The 18,109-nt window shown below is 37.6% G+C and overlaps 1 protein-coding gene across 3 annotated transcripts in view; it reads right to left on the reverse strand.

Annotated features, from left to right (window-relative positions):
- The window catches only part of CORIN (corin, serine peptidase), a 249,036-nt gene that overhangs the window by 196,416 nt on the left and 34,511 nt on the right, over positions 1 to 18,109 (reverse strand). For all 3 annotated transcript variants that reach the window (XM_047719221.1, XM_047719220.1, XM_047719222.1), the window contains exon 3: positions 4,019 to 4,219. In XM_047719221.1, the coding sequence (XP_047575177.1) occupies positions 4,019 to 4,219 (201 nt within the window). The remainder of the gene's footprint in view (positions 1 to 4,018; positions 4,220 to 18,109) is intronic.

An 18,109-nucleotide genomic window follows, 5' to 3' on the forward strand; every position in this document is an offset into this window, starting at 1 on the left:
TAAATAAATAAATAAATAAATAAATAAATAAATAAAAATTAAAGTGAATGAGAGGCATGACACATTTTCATCTGATACGGAGGATTACAGAGCTGTTTACCAAAGAGCATGATAACAAAACAGAACACCTGAAGCTTTTAGCCCCTTACCCCACCTTTTTGTCACTTTAATTCCCAATCAGAGTTTCTAGGTTACTTCACTGTGTACCATGTTATCTTTAACCCAAAAGCTCTTGGTTGGTCAAAGAGTTTTTTCCCTTTCCTTAATACTGAATTTATGTTTAAATATTTATAAGGAGAAAGGTGAAAACAAAAAAGTGAAATTACAAAATGCAACCTAGAAAAATCCCTTGCTGAAATATAACATGCAAGCTAAGAATGAAACTTCCCCTTTCCATTATCACAACTGGGTTTCCAAATGCAGCTAATGAAACTCCATAAGTAACAGATGCACATAAAACCTGTTTTACATTTACAAAGCTCTGCCACACAGTGTAACAGGGGGGTATTCTGATTAAGAGTTTACAAACTATAGTATACTTCGGCTTGACATTGAGGATCCTCAGGCGGAAAGGTCTTAAGGAAAGTCTACTTCCTTGTACCTTTGGCCAGAATTCTCTCCTTGCTTTCCTACCCAGGATATTTGGATAGAAAAGAATGTCTGGCTACTGTATTTTTGGACCTAAGTGGACTTAAATAGCCTTCACATATGCCAGGAATTTAAAATGACATGTCAATTAGACAATCATTTTTTTAAAAGTATAAAAGCAAATCCTCTGCTAGGTGTTAGTACTGACACAAGTCATTAAATGATGCTTTAGGTAAAACTGGTTAAATACATATCAGGTGCAGAAGTATGATTAGATATTGTTAATGAAAAGTGATAAATCAGATATCAAAATTTTGAAATGACTCTATTTCATTTCTTTATTCATTCAATAAATAATTTTTCAATTTTTATTTATTTTTTAAATTTCTTTTCAGTGTTCCAGAATTCGTTGTTTATGCACCATACCCCATGCTCCATGCAGTATGTGCTCTCTGTAATACTCACCACCTGGTTCCCCCAACCTCCCACACCCCGCCCCGCCAAAACCCTCAGATTGTTTTTCAGAGCCCACAGTCTCTCATGGTTCATCTCCCCCTCCAATTTCCCCCAACTCACTTCTCTTCTTCATTCAAAAAATATTTTATAGTGCAGTCGACAAAACAAACTGCTCTCCCCGAGCTTAAATATGCTCTGCAACTGCAAATAATGCAATGAAATTACATAAGCAGGTATGGAATGCTTGAAAGAGCACTGGTCTAGGAGTCCCAGGATTGGAATCCCAATTTCATGCCTACTTCTTGCTAGACGAGTGATATTGTATATGTCAACTTAATGTCTTTAAGCCTCAATTCCTTACTTGAAATGGTATTGTCTGTCCTGCATACCTCATCAGTTAATTATATGTAAAGACCACAGAGAAAGTATTTATTTTTTTTTAAGATTTTTATTTATTTATTTGACATACAGAGATCACAAGTAGGCAGAGAGGCAGGCAGAGAGAGAGATGGGGAAGCAGGCTTTCTGGCGAGCAGAGAGCCCGATGTGGGGCTCAATCCCAGGACCCGGGGATCATGACCTGAGCTGAAGGCAGAGGCTTTAACCTACTGAGCCACCCAGGAGCCCCAAGAGAAAGTATTTAAATATGCCCTCAAAACAACGAAAGCTCTATAATCACAGGTTAGCAATACTACTGAAATGTATGAAAAACTATCAAATTCCTTGTCATCAATATTTTTAGTTAATGCAGATGGTCCATCAAGGGTCTGGGTGGTCAGACAGTAAAGCTCCATGCTAACTGTCAAGTACATTAATGACATGGAATGACATATATCCAAAGCTTTTTACCTTTCTCCATTTAACCATTCTAATTTCACCTGGATTTCCTTTACACGTCAAATTTCCTTCGTACTCTCAAGCAATGTTCCAGCCATAGGAAGAGAAAACAAGTCAAACAGACCTCCATTTCCATTAAGCTTCCAAACTGAGTAACAAATACCATATGTCCATTTACTCTTCAGAGTATGTGTCTGCCTCCTCTATTCGAATCTTAACAAATGACCAAAAACTTTCAAAATAGAGACAAATCCACTTAGCAAAAGAAAATAACAATTGCCGTAATTGCAACCACATTAATGGGGCTGAGTGTTTGCTTAAATGACTTCTGCACTTGTGATAAAAATCCCTGTCCTGAAGAGTAATGAAGTGCTTAAAACATGAATAAAATCTTTAAAACTTCAAAATCAAACTCACCAGGAAAACAAATTTTGCTGCACATAATTTGGGTTTACAGTTATTACTGTCAGGTTAATAAACACGGATCTGTATTAATCACTGGTGAACACCAAGCATAAGAAATAGTTAATACATAAGTGCTATGTGAAACAATGAAATCCAAACAGTTTCTTTGAAGCTAGAGCAATAGGATAATTCTGCTTTTCTTCAGACCCTGACAAACCTATGCTATGCTAGTGAAAAGGTAGCTTAATCCTTCCCTTCCTGGCTCAGAAAGAAAATCAATACTCTGTCCAAGACTGTGATTGCCTTTTGTGGGTTTTCATGAAGGAGGCAGGAACAAACAAGAAAATGACCATGAATGGATGGGCTTCATACAATTTTCAACCATATAATCTTGTTTTAGGAAGTAGAAAATAAGAATTAAGAGAAACCTGGGTGGCTCAGTCAGTTACATCTAACTTTGGCTCTGGTCATGATCTCAGGGTCCTAGGAATGAGCCCCATGTTGGGCTCTGCACTCAGCACAGAGTCTGCTCGTCCCCCTGCCCCTCCCCCTGTTTGTGCTCTCTCTCTCTCTGTCTCTCTCTTTCTCTCTCTCTCTCTCTCTCTCAAATAAATAAAATCTTTTTTTAAAAGATTTTATTTATTTATTTGACAGACAGAGATCACAAGTAAGCAGAGAGGCAGGCAGAGAGAGAGGGGGAAGCAGGCTCCCCGCTGAGCAGAGAGCTCAATGTGGGGCTCGATCCCAGGACCCTGGGATCATGACCTGAGCAGAAGGCAGAGGCTTTAACCCACTAAGCCACCCAAGCGCCACTTCAAATAAATAAAATCTGTAAAAAAAAAAAAAAAAAGAATTAAAACCAGTTCTTACAGTGACTGTGCTCTGATTATGTTTTGCCGGCACTAACTGGATCAGAGCCAAAGCTCTTGGGACACTTTACCCACAACTTTTCCCCCACCAGTATTCTTGGAAGCTTAATGCCTTTACTAAAAATCTGAGGGATACTGAGAAATAGAACCACATTCCAGAGCATATTGCCTGCCACTATTTAACTGGTCCCATCTCCACACTCTGTCCTCTCTCTCTCTCTTCCAACTCTTGTTCTGGAATAGCTGACAGATCCATTTGTCCTCTTGTAGATGCCATTTTCCTCAAGATGTGATTGTCAGTCACCAACACGTAAAGTAAATTGCACAGCCAATAAAAGAAGAAGAAGAGGAAAAAAAGGTAAAAAGAACACTGAGCACCTCAAATGCCAACTGGGGGGATAGTTCCCATTAAATCATTGACATTCTATCATAGAATTCAGATCCTTTTCCCAAGGCACCAACAACAAAATAAATAACTTCACTTTCTTCTTCATTTAACCATTTCAAAATAAGTAACTTAAAACTTCAAGACAGAAACACAAATTTTCTGAGGTGAACCACCATAAAATCCATACCATCGGATTGGAGCAAGCAGTATGTCTCAGAAATGTTGAATGGCATTGATACATTTTCATTTCTTACCCTTCTCCCTCTCTGGACAGATGAGCTGATGGCACTTTATGTTTAGGAATAGCACATAGTTAATAGTCAATAGTTACGTTTGCCAGATAAGAGAATGGAGTTTTGCCTGTGTGACCTGTAAGTGATTGTTGAGTTAAGAGCACTGGTTGCCACACTTAAAAGTCCACCTGTGGGTTCTGCAGACATTAAAGGGCATGAGTATTCAGCACCCTCAGACTCACTTGTGTTCTTGTGATTTTGGTCCCCTGGGAGAGAAGCATCTGTGGTCCAGGCTGGAATGTGTTGATTGGGATGCGTAGCAGATGTCACAGTGCTCTTGTTGCAAATTGTATTTGTAGCAATAATATCAGACACTTGAACTTCACCATCAGTGACCAAAGGTTCACTCCCATTTGATTTAAAATAGGCTTTTTTTAATGTTCCTGGAAGACAAAAAAAAAAAAAGATATTTTGATACATTACTAGAAGTATTCATTTCTTTAAAAATCCATTAAGAAAACTCTAGAGCTACTTTCCCAAGTTTCATTCCACCGAGGCAAACACAAAGAGAAAGATGATGGTTAGCAAAACTACTCACTTCACTGGGACAACCAAGAGAGTTTCTCTTCTACCATGAGTACCCTAACTCTGTGAGAGACTACTGCTTTCTCAAAAGCTTCAGGTAGAGAAACTGAGTCTCCATCTCGGTGTCCCCATGCCCAAAGAATTTAGGGCAATTCCACCTCACCTGAGACTCATAACAAACAAATGAGATGTGGTAAATCTTATAGTGTTTCCATCCTCTTTTCTCAGGTTCTCAATTTCAAAAATCATTTTATGATCTTTAGTACCCAAGGCACAAGCTTTTCATATCTCTGCTATCTGCCACCAAAGGACAATTGTACTTGCTTAGCTTTAGCCTTACATCCCTCCACATTTTCCAAATTTCAGTAACCTATGCATAACAGATAAATAAAAATAATAGGGCCCATATGTTTACCAACACTATATCATAAACACCCCCCCAAAAGTAAAACTCTAATTCTAGAAAAACTGAGAAAGGAACTAAATTATCTTCATCTTTGACCAGAAAATATAAATATAATACAATCAATATGATGTAGTCGTTAAACTAAGATTATCAACTTGTCACTTTCTTGAGGTATTCATTCATTGACAAAATAGTCAAACCTAAGATACTGGAAATCACCTAGCTTTGGCTTTGGCAGAAACTCCTGAAAACTTTGAAAGAGATGATATATTTTTAACTTAGTAAAAATAGACACAGACTGTTTCCAGAATATAGCACTATAATTGAGTATGTCACTAAAATAAACAAATGTGATATTGATTCATTATAGAAATACCCAAGGGAGGTTTGTTTTTTTTTTTCCTAAAGGAATTTACAATGAATGCTCTTATTGGCTCTTACTTTGCCAAACAGTCCACGGACCATTAAAAATAAGAGAAATATAAATAAAATGTTTAATATCAGTCTATGGAAAAAATTTCTCTACATGTGCTTGACACTTGGAAAACATTAACTACAAATCAAAATAGAAAAGCAGCTGTTTTCTAGCTAACTAAGGTCAATGGTTTCATCTGCCGAAAGATTCTAAATAAAACAGTGCAGCACAAAAGCTCAATCGTGACCATGTGGTGCAGGTAACACACTCTCCAAAACGTCCGTGTGATTGTGAGTCAATATTAAAGTCATCTTAAATGTGATAGACTTGAGGACTGTATAATACGTGTAATATGTATTTCTTTCATACAGAAGAATGTATGAATCAATTAGATATGATTTTATTTTCATCCATTTATGTAGTTGCTCTCAATGTTACTTATTTTGACATAAATAGCCTTTTCGCAGTAACATATGAATTCCACTAATGTGGCTATCATGGACTTTGAAAGCCCATAAAGGTGATTGACTTATGATGCTAACCCTCTGAATCAACATCCAGCTCTGTCAATGGACTTTTGGCAAATGCCAACTCCTCACAGTTACAACCCCGAATAACTCACTTAAAAGGAGTGCCTTCCCCTATGAAATATGTCAACAGTTGTTCTTCACATTTTGTTTATAGTGATCAGCCATATTAATAATCTTTCCTTTACCTTTTTCATCTAACCACAGTGGCGAAAGTGTTAAATGCATCTCTCTACTTAAGAGGTTCTCGGAAACATGGACTTTCTTAGGAAACACTGACTTGGATAACAACTTTCTGCAAAAATTCAGCTTCCTGGGGCACCTGGGTGGCTCAGTCATTAAGTGGCTGCCTTCGGCTCAGGTCATGATTCTAGGGTCCTGGGATCGAGTCCTGCATTGGGCTCCTTGCTCAGTGGGAAGCCTGCTTCTCCCTCTCCCACTCCCCCTGCTTGTGCTCTCTTTCTTGCTGTGTCTCTGTCAAATAAATAAAATCTTCAAAAAAAAATGGTTTGGAAAAAAAAATTCAGCTTCCCTGCTCTTAAACTCACATATCAAAGCAAGTTGGCAGAATAGATAAAAAGGCAAAAGTAATCCATGACATAGGGTAGTGGTTGCAGTTACTGTTCCTCGAGTACAATTTTAGAGAGACAGACAGACCAACCAACTGACAGAGAGTGGGAGGAAACACACCTAAGGACCTATCTAAAAAGCCTGAACTCATTAGACAATTTATTTTCAAGCATCTCTGGAAACCCACCAACTCTCAACTCACAGTTGGTCATCTATGATGCTTTTTTTTTTTTAAGAACAAAAATTAGAACTCAGTAAGACTGAATGCCCTCAGGCTATACCATGATGAGCTGTAAAAGTGCTGAGGGTTATTAGCCCAAAGTGGAGGGTTCATTCTTCCCGTTTTGCCCCATCCTTCCTACATTCCTATTTTTATAGTGCTGTGGTTCAAAGTGCAGGTCCTACAGCCTGACCACCCTGGATTTCAATCCCATCTCTGGTACTTACCAGCCCTGAAACTTTGGGAAAACTCTCAAATACCATAAAATAAGGAAAATAAAAGGCCCTGCCCTCATGGGACTGGTCATTAGGATCAAATTAGTCTCTCTCTATATATATGCACACGTACACACACACACATTTGGAACAGGTCCTGGCACATAGTAAGTTCTCAATAACTTTTAGTCATTACTACATAATGATAGTCATGAGAGTAAAACTGCCTTCCTAGGATTACTCAGGTACTCTTAAATAAATACCAGTTTTCACTTACAATAAATGCAACCCACATAACAAAAATGGCTAAGGAAATGTTCAAAAGTGAATCACTTAACCTACTTTTGGAGTGAATGAAGTGGGGGACTCTTTCATGCCAAGTTAATGCAAGGCCACACTGATCAAGGCTGTATGGGTTAAATGGTCATGGGGTTTTCCTAAGCAGAAGAGGGAGGTGAGTGGGTATGCATCAGAGCCACGGGGCATACAGACTCAATGGACCATTGCTCATTTTGCATATGGAAGGAGGCCACAAGCCAAGGAATGCAGGAAGCCTCCAGGAGCTGGGAAAGATAGAAAACAGACTGTCCCCTAGAGCCTCCAGAAGGAATACAGTCCTGCCAATATCTTACTTTTAGCCCAGTGCTATTTGGATTTCTGTCCTCCATAACTCGAAGTTAATATATTTATGTCATTTTAAGTTACTAAGTAATTGATTTGTTTCAGCAGTCATAGGAAACTAACATAGGCATCTTGTTAAGGATATTTACTATAGGCATCTACAGAGCTGGCTTTCCAACAATCTTTTGAAACAGATGCCATCACTAGCTCTTTACAGAGTTTCAGGGAGAAGGAAAATAAAGCCTTCAAGAGTTATTTAACTTACCCAAGAATTGAGCTGGGACATGATACACACATATACACATGCACCCACACACACTTCTCACTTTGAACAAGTTGTACAAGTTGGAAAAAATCAACCATCCAATGCATGGAGAAAAAATTATCTTCCTATGATATGAGTTTAAAAGTAATTCCTTATCTTTATATCTCAAGCCATGTGGTAACACATTTACTTGGCATTTTCTATGTGCCAGGAACTTTGTATTTACTCTCTGCTGAAAACACAACATTTAGTAAGAACTTCTTATCATCAAGATGTTTATAGATTAGTTGAGGGAAACAGGCATGTAGTCTAAAAATACAAACCATGATACAAGGGCTTTGAGAATGATATGCATAAGGCAATCTGGTGACAGAAAGTAGAGAAGTAGCTGTCATGCCATTTGAGAAAGTCCGAAAAGGTTTCTTAGGGGAGAATCATCCTCAATAGAAATCTTAAAAGATATTTAACGACTGTGTAGGGTTGAGCAAAGCATTTGTGAGGAAGAAGGGGTGTGGTAATAGGGAATGGAGAACTTTCTAGATGGAACAAAGGGGAAGATATGCAAAGCCCAGCAGCAGGTCATTAAATACAGCCAGCACACAGAGGACTGGCAGGAGGAAAAGCGGGAGAAGGAAAAGCAGCCACATTGTGAAGAGTAGTTCCTGTTAAAGTCCTGGAATTGTTCTTAAGTGAGGAATTTTGAAGGATCTTAGATGGGGTGGCACAATGGAATGATTACTGCGGTAGCAGGATGATGCTGGAATGGGGTCAAGTCTGGAGGATAATAAGAAGGCAACTGCAACAGTCCCACTGAGAAAAGAGTATGGCCTGACCCAAGGCAAAAGCAACCAAGACAAAGGTAACATTTGGAAGAGAGTTTTCAGAGGCAAAATTGTGAGTGACAGGGAACAAGTCAGAGGTCCCTTCCAGGTTTCCGGTTTGAATTACAGTGTATCTGAAGGGACCCTCCCCCCACCCCTACACTGAGAAAGAAGTGGTAATCATTAGTGCTATTGATCAAAAATTTTCAATTCTCTCGCATTCTACTAAGACACATGCATGGGTTACATTCTCTGACCTAATTCCCTGTCTCTGGACTTTTTTGACATTGGTCAAAGGGTATAAACTTCCAGTTATAAGATGAATACGTTCTGGGCATCTAGTGTACAGCCTGGTGATTGTGGTTAATAATACTGTATCATATACTTAAAAAAAAAAAAAAAAAAAGAATCTCCAGGGCTCTTTTCCTTTTTCTCAGGCACAATAACTTGCATAGGTGCAAGATGATGGCTGGCCCATCACTTTAGTCCCTGAATGACTTCAATGAGTAAAGCCCCCATGCCATTCGCAAAGGACTTGTAACACCAAGGAGAAATTACCACTATTATTCTAGGATTACTTTTGTTATACAGGACAGCACAGCCTATCCTGACTGTTACAATAGATAATTTACAAATACATTGAGTATACAATGCCTGCAAAACATTCAAGGGGAAAAAAGTCTAAATCTAAAGAATCTTAACATTTCCTCCAGAATGACTTGCCAGACCCCCACAAATGTATATCTTCCAGAGCACACACTCTTTGTATCACACCTACTCTCAAGAACGATCGTGTTTCCCTGTCTGCCTCCTTGAAGGTAGGAAGATGCATTATGCACATCTGCATCTCAAGTGCCCAGCAGAATGTTGGGCACCAGTGTCAGCCTTAATGAATATTTGTTGAAATGTATGGATGATGAAGTCATGGGAGTGGATGACATTGCCTAGAGAGGCATGGGTGTCAAGTGAGAAGAGAAAGAGAGCTTAGGGCAGAAATCCCAACATTTAATGGCTAGGTAAAGAAAGATGAGCTCAAGCAGACAGAGAAAGAGCTGCCAGAAATAGCAGAAAAATCAGAAGTGAGAACATGCAGGCAAAACAGAAGCGCATTTTGAAAAGAAAGGAGTAGTCAAGACTGGATAAGATCATATCTGGTCATATGATCCTAGCTGAATGACAGACAGTGTTGCTGGCACCAACTAACCATGAACATGCTCCTTTGGAACTGGCAAAAACAAACACAGAGAGAAAGTATGAGCTTTTTTTTTTTTTAAGGACAATATTAATTACACTTACTGATCATTTACTGCTCGGCATTTTAGATCCATTATTCCATTTACTATTCACAACCTTATGAAGTAGATACTAATATCATTTCACTTTACAAAAGAGAAAAGTGAGAACTAGAAAGTTCTATGAAAATTGCTCAAGATATTGAAGCCAGGAAGTGAGCAGGAATTCAAAACCATGCAGTCTGACTTCAAAGCCTGGTCTTCCCACCAAGATGTTTTGTTTTTCAAGTGGTAATATTTATCATTTTTATTTATTAATTTTGAACAATATCTTTAAAAAAAAAAGTCAAACTTTATTCTCTATTTTAGGAAAACGGTTGGCTCCACATTAAGAATGAAGATGAAAATCTATCTCCTCTGAGCACCTTCCTGCCCTCTATTACCCAATTTTGGTTGTTATATTCTTTTCTTTTCTTTTTTAATTTTATATCTTTTTTTTAAGTCTTATTCAAATGCACATTGGTTTCAAATGCTGTGCACTGAATAAAAAGTCACTGGTGCCTCAGAAAGGACATTTAGTAGTATGACAAAAAGAAAAAGAGGGAAGATCAGATTACAGTGGGTTGAGGACAGGATCAAGCACAAATCACCTTGGGATCCTGCTAGAATGCAAGGTCAGCAGGTCTGGAGTGGATCTGATCTTCACACAAACTCCCAAGGAATGTTGACATTGTCCCCATGCACCACACTTTGAGTACAAGGGTTTAGACTCCTATCTCAGAAAGCTTTAAACATTACATATAACCTCAGGCCTGAGCAATTAAAGAAAAACTATTTTCAAGTTTGAGAACTCTATGTCCATGAATCTATACCTGAAGGCCAGGGTTATTAAAGGAATATGGGGACTTAGGAATACAGAGTCAGGTCATAAAAGGTCATACAGGATTTTAGATTTCTGGTGTATGGAAATAAGGATCTGGGAGGTTTTTCCATATTAATGTGATAATCAAAATGAAATATTCTAAGTTAGGAAGTTAAAATTCTTCTAATTCCAAGTTCTTATAAAAGCCACAAGCGTAAAGAAGTTTGCTAAGAGAAAAACGTTATTTAAGTTCAACGATCTTTAGCTCAGCTAGCATTTTTGAAGAGGAAAATCACTTTTGTAGAGGAATATTTCTCCTGAGTTCAAGAAAAATGGACTATTTGCCATATTTCCTACAATCTTCACTACTATAATTTTTCTTTCTTCTTCATTGCATGACAAAACAAAACATTAACTGGCCACACATTGTCCTTTCACAGTACTACGAAAATTAGGAAAGTTACCTTGGACCACCCTTGATAAGCTTATGGTTAAAACAAACAAAATTTATTTTAGAAGCGGATTAATAGAAGGGCCTTGGAAATCAAGACTTCAAGAGCCTGGGAAAGAAGACAGGAAACAAGCTAATGAGACTTTTTAGGCCATAACTTTGGTGAAATTAAGATGACTAATAGTTTGCAAAAATCAGTGCAAACAAAAGTCCAAAACACCATACACTTGGAAAACTGTTGCAATAACCCCATATTTTTTCTTTGTGCCACATACTCTACCCACTTCAACCTTCTCTCCCCACAACTGCCAAAGGCTCCTTGTAAAAGCCTCTACCAGATCAAATAAAGTCACTCCCATACTCCGCATCCTCGTGGAGTTCATGTTGAAAGTGCCACTCCGACCGAAAAATCCATCCTCGACTCAAACAAGCTTTGGGCTCCTGTCATAAACTCACATAGCAACTGTCTCTTCCCACATCGGAGTCACCTCTGGTGTCATTAATTGTGTGATCATTTTTTAATGCCTTCGTCCCTCACTGAACTGTGGGGCCCATGAGCATAGGTTTTATTCAGTGCCCTAACACACTGTCTTGCACTCAATAAATGTTCATTAAAGGGTCGAATAGTGCCAAAATACAGCTACAATTCTATTTTGTCAAATGTTTCCCAACGTACCAAAATAATTTTATCTTAAATATTGCGTATATGTGTTTATGTATTATTTATATATTTAATTTATATATTTATATATAATTTAAGGCAGATATCAATGCAATCTCTAATAAAGTACTCTATCACAAAAGCTGACTCTTCTAGGCATGGGAAGGCAGCATGACCTGCTGCTGGTTTAATTCTGATAAGAAATGGATTAGCCTCTGAAATTGAACTTCGGGTCTAAGTATAAGAGCTGTGTGAAACTTGCCATCACATTGCAAATCCCACAGCCAAATTTATTCCTTTCTAGTGACTTCACTGGCAATTAAAACATACTGTGGCAATGGCTAGGTTGTAGAGTTATTGGGGTTATGGATTATGGGATTACAATGACAATGGATCAGAGCATAAAAATTTTAGTTCTTACGGATAGAGTTAAAAAGAAATAAACACGTTTTTAGTCAATTTTTGAGTATAATAAAATCTAATTCTTTACTTCCATAGTAACTTTTGTTGTTTATGAAAAGACTACAACAAATTTAACTTCATTCGACTTACATAATAATTCTGTGACATGAGTAAGATTTTAATTCCTCCTCTGACAGAGAAGTTAAAGCATCTGACCAAAACCCACACATCTAGTAAATGGAAGAGGAAGAACACTAAACCCCAGCCTTATAAAATTATTATAAATTATTTTTCTATGTCACATGGCTCTCTGTTATTAAGCTATAACTAAAGAAATAAAAACCTAGGTAGAATATTATAACTCCCCCACTCTTCAGTTTTCCTTTCAATGTCTTTCAACAACCTAAATCTTTTTTTAAAAAACATTTTTGAGTATAATCGACATAGTGTCACATTAGTTTCATGCGTGCAACATAGTAATTCAACTTCTCTTATGCTATGCTCACAAGTGTAGTTACCGTCTGTCACTGTACAAGGCTACTAAAATATCATTGACTGTGTACCCTATGCTCTGCGCCTTTTATTCCTGTGGCTTATTCTTTTGGTGGTAACTGGAAGCCTGTTATCTCCCACCCCTCTCCACCCACTTTGCCCATCCCCCATCCCTTTCCCTTTGGCAACCATCAATCTGTTCTCTGTACTTACTGTCTGATTCTGCTTTTTGTTTGTTTGCTTATTTACTTGCTTTGTGTTTTTTATATTCCACATATGAGTGAAATCATATGGTATTTATCTTTCTCAGTCTGAGTTATTGCACTCAGCATAATAGACTTTGGGCCCATCGATGTTGTCACAAATAGCAAGATCTCATCCTTTTATAAATGACTACAAAATATTCCATTTCATATCTATATATCTATATCTATATAGGTATATATATAGATATACTACCTCTTCTTATTCATTTGTCTACTGATGGGCAATTGAACTGCTTCCATATCTTGGCTATTTTAAGTAATGCTGCAGTAAACATAGGGGTGCATATGTATCTTTTTGAGTTAGTTTTTTCATTTTCTTTGAGTAAATACTCAGTAGTAGAATTGCTGGATCACACAGTAATTCTACCTTTAATTTTTTTTGAAGAATATCCACATTGTTCTTCACAAGGGCTTCACCAATTTGCATTCCCAAAAACTGTGCCCAAGGGTTCCTTTATCTCCACATCCTGACCAACACTTATCATTTCTTGTTTTTGATTTTAGCCATTCTGAGAGCCAAAACATTATATTTCATTTTGTTTTAATTTGCATTTCCTTGCAAATTTCCTTGATTGATGATGGTGAGCATTTTTTGATGTGTCTGTGTCTTTGGAAAAATGTCTATTCAGATCCTCTGCCCATATTTATTTAATTAGATTATTTGGGGGTTTTTTTGGTGTTAAGTTGTATAAGTTCTTTATATATTTTGAATATTAACCCCTTATCAGATATATCTTTTGTAAATACCTTCTCCCATTCAATACATTGTCTTTTTTTTTTTTTTTAAAGATTTTATTTATTGATTTGACAGAGAGAGATCACAAGCAGACAGAGAGGCAGGCAGAGAGAGAGAGAGGGAAGCAGGCTTCCTGCCAAGCAGAGAGCCCGATGCGGGACTCGATCCCAGGACCCTGAGATCATGACCTAAGCCGAAGGCAGCGGCTTAACCCACTGAGCCACCCAGGCGCCCCATACATTGTCTTTTTGTTTTGTTTATGGTTTCCCTCACTATGTAGAAGCTTTTTATTTTTATGTGGTCCCAATAGTTTAATTTTGCTTTTGTTTCCTTTGCTAGAACAGACATATCAAGGAAAACATTTCTATGGCCACTATCAAAGAAATTACTACCTATGTTTTCTTCTGGGAATTTTATGGTTTCAGATCTCACATTTACCTCTTTAATCCATTTTGTGTTTATGTTTGTGAATGGTATAAGAAAGTGGTCCAATTTCATTCTTTTGCCTGCAGCTGTCCAGTTTTCCCAGTACCATTTGTTGAAGAGACTTTTCCCATTGCATATTATAGTCTTGCCTTCTTTGTCATAGATTAATTGACCATATAAATATGGCTTTATTTCTGGACTCTTTATTCTCTTTCGTTGATCTGTATGTCTGTTTTTACACTAGCACTATATTGTTTTGACTAAAGCTTTGCAGTATGTCTTAAAACCTGGGATTGTGATCTCTTCAGCTTTGTTCTTATTTCCCAAGAAGGCTTTGGTTATTTGGGGTCCTTTTGGTTCTATCAAAATTTTAGTATTACTTGTTCTAGTTCTTCGAAAAATGCTCTTAGTATTCTGAGAGTGACTGCACTGAGTCTGTAGACTGTTTGGACATTGGGTGGTATGGACATTTTAACAATACTCATTCTTCCAATCCATGAGCATGGAATATCTTTCCGTTTGTTTCTGTCATCTCCAATTCTTTCATCAGTGTTTTATAGCTTTCAGAGTATAGGTCTTTCACTTCCTTGGTTAAGTTTATTCCTAGGTATTTTATCCTTTTTGGTGCAAATGTAAATAGAATTGTTTTTGTAATTTCTCCTATTGGTGCTACTCATTCTTAGTATACAGAAATACTATTGATTTCTGGGGGTTAATTTTGTATCCTGCAAATTTGCTGACTTCAGTTATTACTTCTAATAGTTTTCTGGTGGAGTCATTAGGATCCTCTATGTATGGTATCAAGTCATCTCCAAATAGTGACAGCTTATCTTCTTCCTTACCAATATAGATGACTCTTTCTTTTGCTTTTCTGATTGCTGTGGCTAGGACTTCCAGTACTATGTTGAATAAAAGTAGTGAGAATGGACATCCTTGTCTTGTTCCTGATCTTAGAGAAAAGCTCTCAGTTTTTCCCAATTGAGTATGATGTTAGCTGTGGGTGTTTTATACATGACCTTTATTAGGTTGAGGTATATTCCCTCCACTCACACTGTTAAGAGTATTTATCATGAACTGTTGTTAAATTTTGTCAGATGCTTTTCTGCATCTATTAAGATGATCACATGATTTTTATTCTTCATTTTGTTCATGTAGTTTATCACATTGATTGATTTGCAAATATTAAATTATCCTTGCATCTCCAGAATAAATCCCACTTGATTGTGGCGATAATCCTTTTAATGTATTATTGAATGGTTTGCTATTTTGTTAAGGATTTTTGCATCTGTGTTCTTCAAAGATATTGGCTTATAGTTTGTGTGTGGTTTTGTGTGTGTGTGTGTGTGTGTGTGTGTGTGTGTGTGTGTGTGTTGTCTTTGTCTGGTTTTGGTATCAGGATAATGCTGGCCACATAGACTGTCTTTGTGAGCTCTTCTTCCTCTTCTATTTTTGAAATAGTTTTTTTTTAAAGATTTTATTTATTTATTTGACAGAGATCACAAATAGGCAGAGAGGCAGATAGAGAGAGAGGAGGAAGCAGGCTCTCCGCTGAGCAGAGAGCCCGATGCGGGGCTTGATCCCAGGACCCACAGATCATGACTGAGCTGAAGGCAGAGGCTCTAACCCACTGAACCACCCAGGCGCCCCTATTTTTTTGAAATAGTTTAAGGAGAGTACATATGAACCCTTCCTTAAATGTGTGGTAAAATCCACCTTGCAATCTATCTGATCCTGGACTTTGATTTTTAAAAAAACAGAATCTTTATTTTAGAGTCCAAATCTTTGGAACCATATGGACAGCTCACAGTTTCTGCTGATTTTAGAAACACTAAACTAAACTAAACTAAGACTTTGTAGTTCCAACTTTGGTTTTGGGGGTTGAGGAAAGAAACTATTTGCTATTGCTCTGTTCTATATCCTGCCACTGAAATAATTATTCAGAAAAGTCCAACTCTCTTATCTTCAGGAATCTCTTTGCCACTTGATTTTATACATGAGAGAAGCCCAAAGAGACAAAATTAGAGACATGTAATGCATATGTACTAGCATAAAGCTTTTATTATCTTTTCCTAAATAATAATCCTCTCACTATTATCTTTGTCTTTTGAAACTACAAATTTGGCATCCCACCATCCCATAGTATAACTCTCCCATAAATAACTTTGAAAGAGTATGGAGTTATAGATGCAAACCAAACAGAACATGTTTAAAAGTAAGCAGGATTTAATGAGGTTTTTTAAAAACACAGATATAAATAAAAAAACACAGATATAAATGGTTTTATTGCTCATTACAGCAACAAACATCTCAGTTATAAAATAGGAAATGTTTATTTGAGGAGATATTACTTAATATATCCATATATCATCTGGTGCAGAATCTATGAAAAGAATGCTTTTGAAGAAAACGTCTGGGAAACCCCCACTTTCTAAAGGTTACCTAAATATAAGCTATAGTGGTACTTAGAAGTGGTTATAAATGGTATACTTCCTAATCCCATATACAGTAATAAAAGAAATCTACTCTTAGGTATAAACCCAAAAGAAATGAAAACATATGTTCACACAAAAACTTGTACATGAATGTTCAGAGCAACATTATTCATAATAGGCAAAAGATGGAAACAACTAAAATTGGTATATGGACAAAGAAAATGTGGTAAATCCACACAACAGAATATTATTTGGCTGTAAGAAGGGATGAAATACTGAAGTATAATAGAACATGAAATAGAACATAATAGGATATAGTAGACTATAGTAGAAATATAATAGAACATTGAAAATATTATGCCAAATTAAAAAAACTGGTTAGGAGTGCCTGGGTGGCTCAGGGGGTTAAACCTCTACCTTCGGCTCAGGTCATGATCTCAGGGTTCTGGGATCGAGCCCTGCGTCGGGCTCTCTGCTCAGTGGGGAGCCTGCTTCCCCCCATCTCTCTCTGCCTACTTGTGATCTCTGTCTGTCAAATAAATAAATAAAATCTTAAAAAAAAAAACTGGTTACAAAAACCACATATGGTGATATGAAATGTCCAGAATAGGGAAATCTATAGAGACATTATTACACAGATTAGTGATAGCTTAGGGTTGGGACAGGGGGGCTATGGAAAGACAGGAGACTGACAGTGAAAAGTATAGTTTCTTCTTAAAGTGGTAAAGATGTTCCAAAATTGGTTGTAGCAAGGGTTACACTTACCTGTGAATATACTAAAAATTATTCAAATATACACTTTAAGCAGATACGTGAATTATATTTCAATAAAGCTATAAGGATAGGAACTAATAAACAAACTTAACCGAAATAAAGCACTGTCTTAATTGCATCTCTCCTCTATTGAGAGGCCTCTCAGCACTGAGGTACTTAAGATGTGTTTAAAACTTCTATTTGCATTCTACCCTGAGAATGAAAGGAAGTAATTTTCAATGTGTGTGAGCCTCTGAATACACTATTGCCAGAATTAGATTGAAAACTGACAGCGGTATGATTGGTAGAACCAGACAGACACTCGCACAGATAACAACTATAAATCTAGACAAAACACACAAAAAAGTACTTGAAGACCCTGGGAAGGAAACGAAAGCCGGCCAACTCTGGAGGGGTGTGGAGTCTTGGAAGGAAAGGGTGGCAAAGATGAACTTCAGTTTTGTCCAGCTCTAGCCTGAGAGCTGGCCACAGTTAGTACAATGTGGGCACAGGCTGACTAAAACTCCAATAGAAAACCAAACTGAGGGTTTTGGAGGGGAGGGGTGGTGGGGAGTTGGATGAGCCTAGTGGTGGGTATTATGGGGGGCACGTACTGCATGGAGCACTGGGTGTGATGCATAAACAATGAATCTTGGAACACTGAAAAAATAAAATAAAGTTTAAAAAAAGAAGAAAAATCTGAATGCTGCTGCGCTGAGCCACTTTCTCTCTTAAAAAAAAAAAAAACATTTATTTATTAGAGAGGAGGAGCACGTGCACAGGAGGGGGTGGGCTAGAAGAGGAAAGGCAGTAGGAGAGGAAGAAGCAGGCTCCCTGCTTAGCAGGGAGCCTGATTGGGGGCTCAGTGGCAGAAGGGGGTGAGGGGGGGCTCAATGGGGGCTTATTGGGGAGGCTGGATAGAGGGCTCGATCCCAGGACCCTGGGATCTGACCTGAGTCAAAGGCAGACGCTCAA

The sequence above is a fragment of the Lutra lutra genome, chromosome 2 (genome assembly GCF_902655055.1).
Source record: "Lutra lutra chromosome 2, mLutLut1.2, whole genome shotgun sequence".
NCBI lineage: Eukaryota > Metazoa > Chordata > Mammalia > Carnivora > Mustelidae > Lutra > Lutra lutra.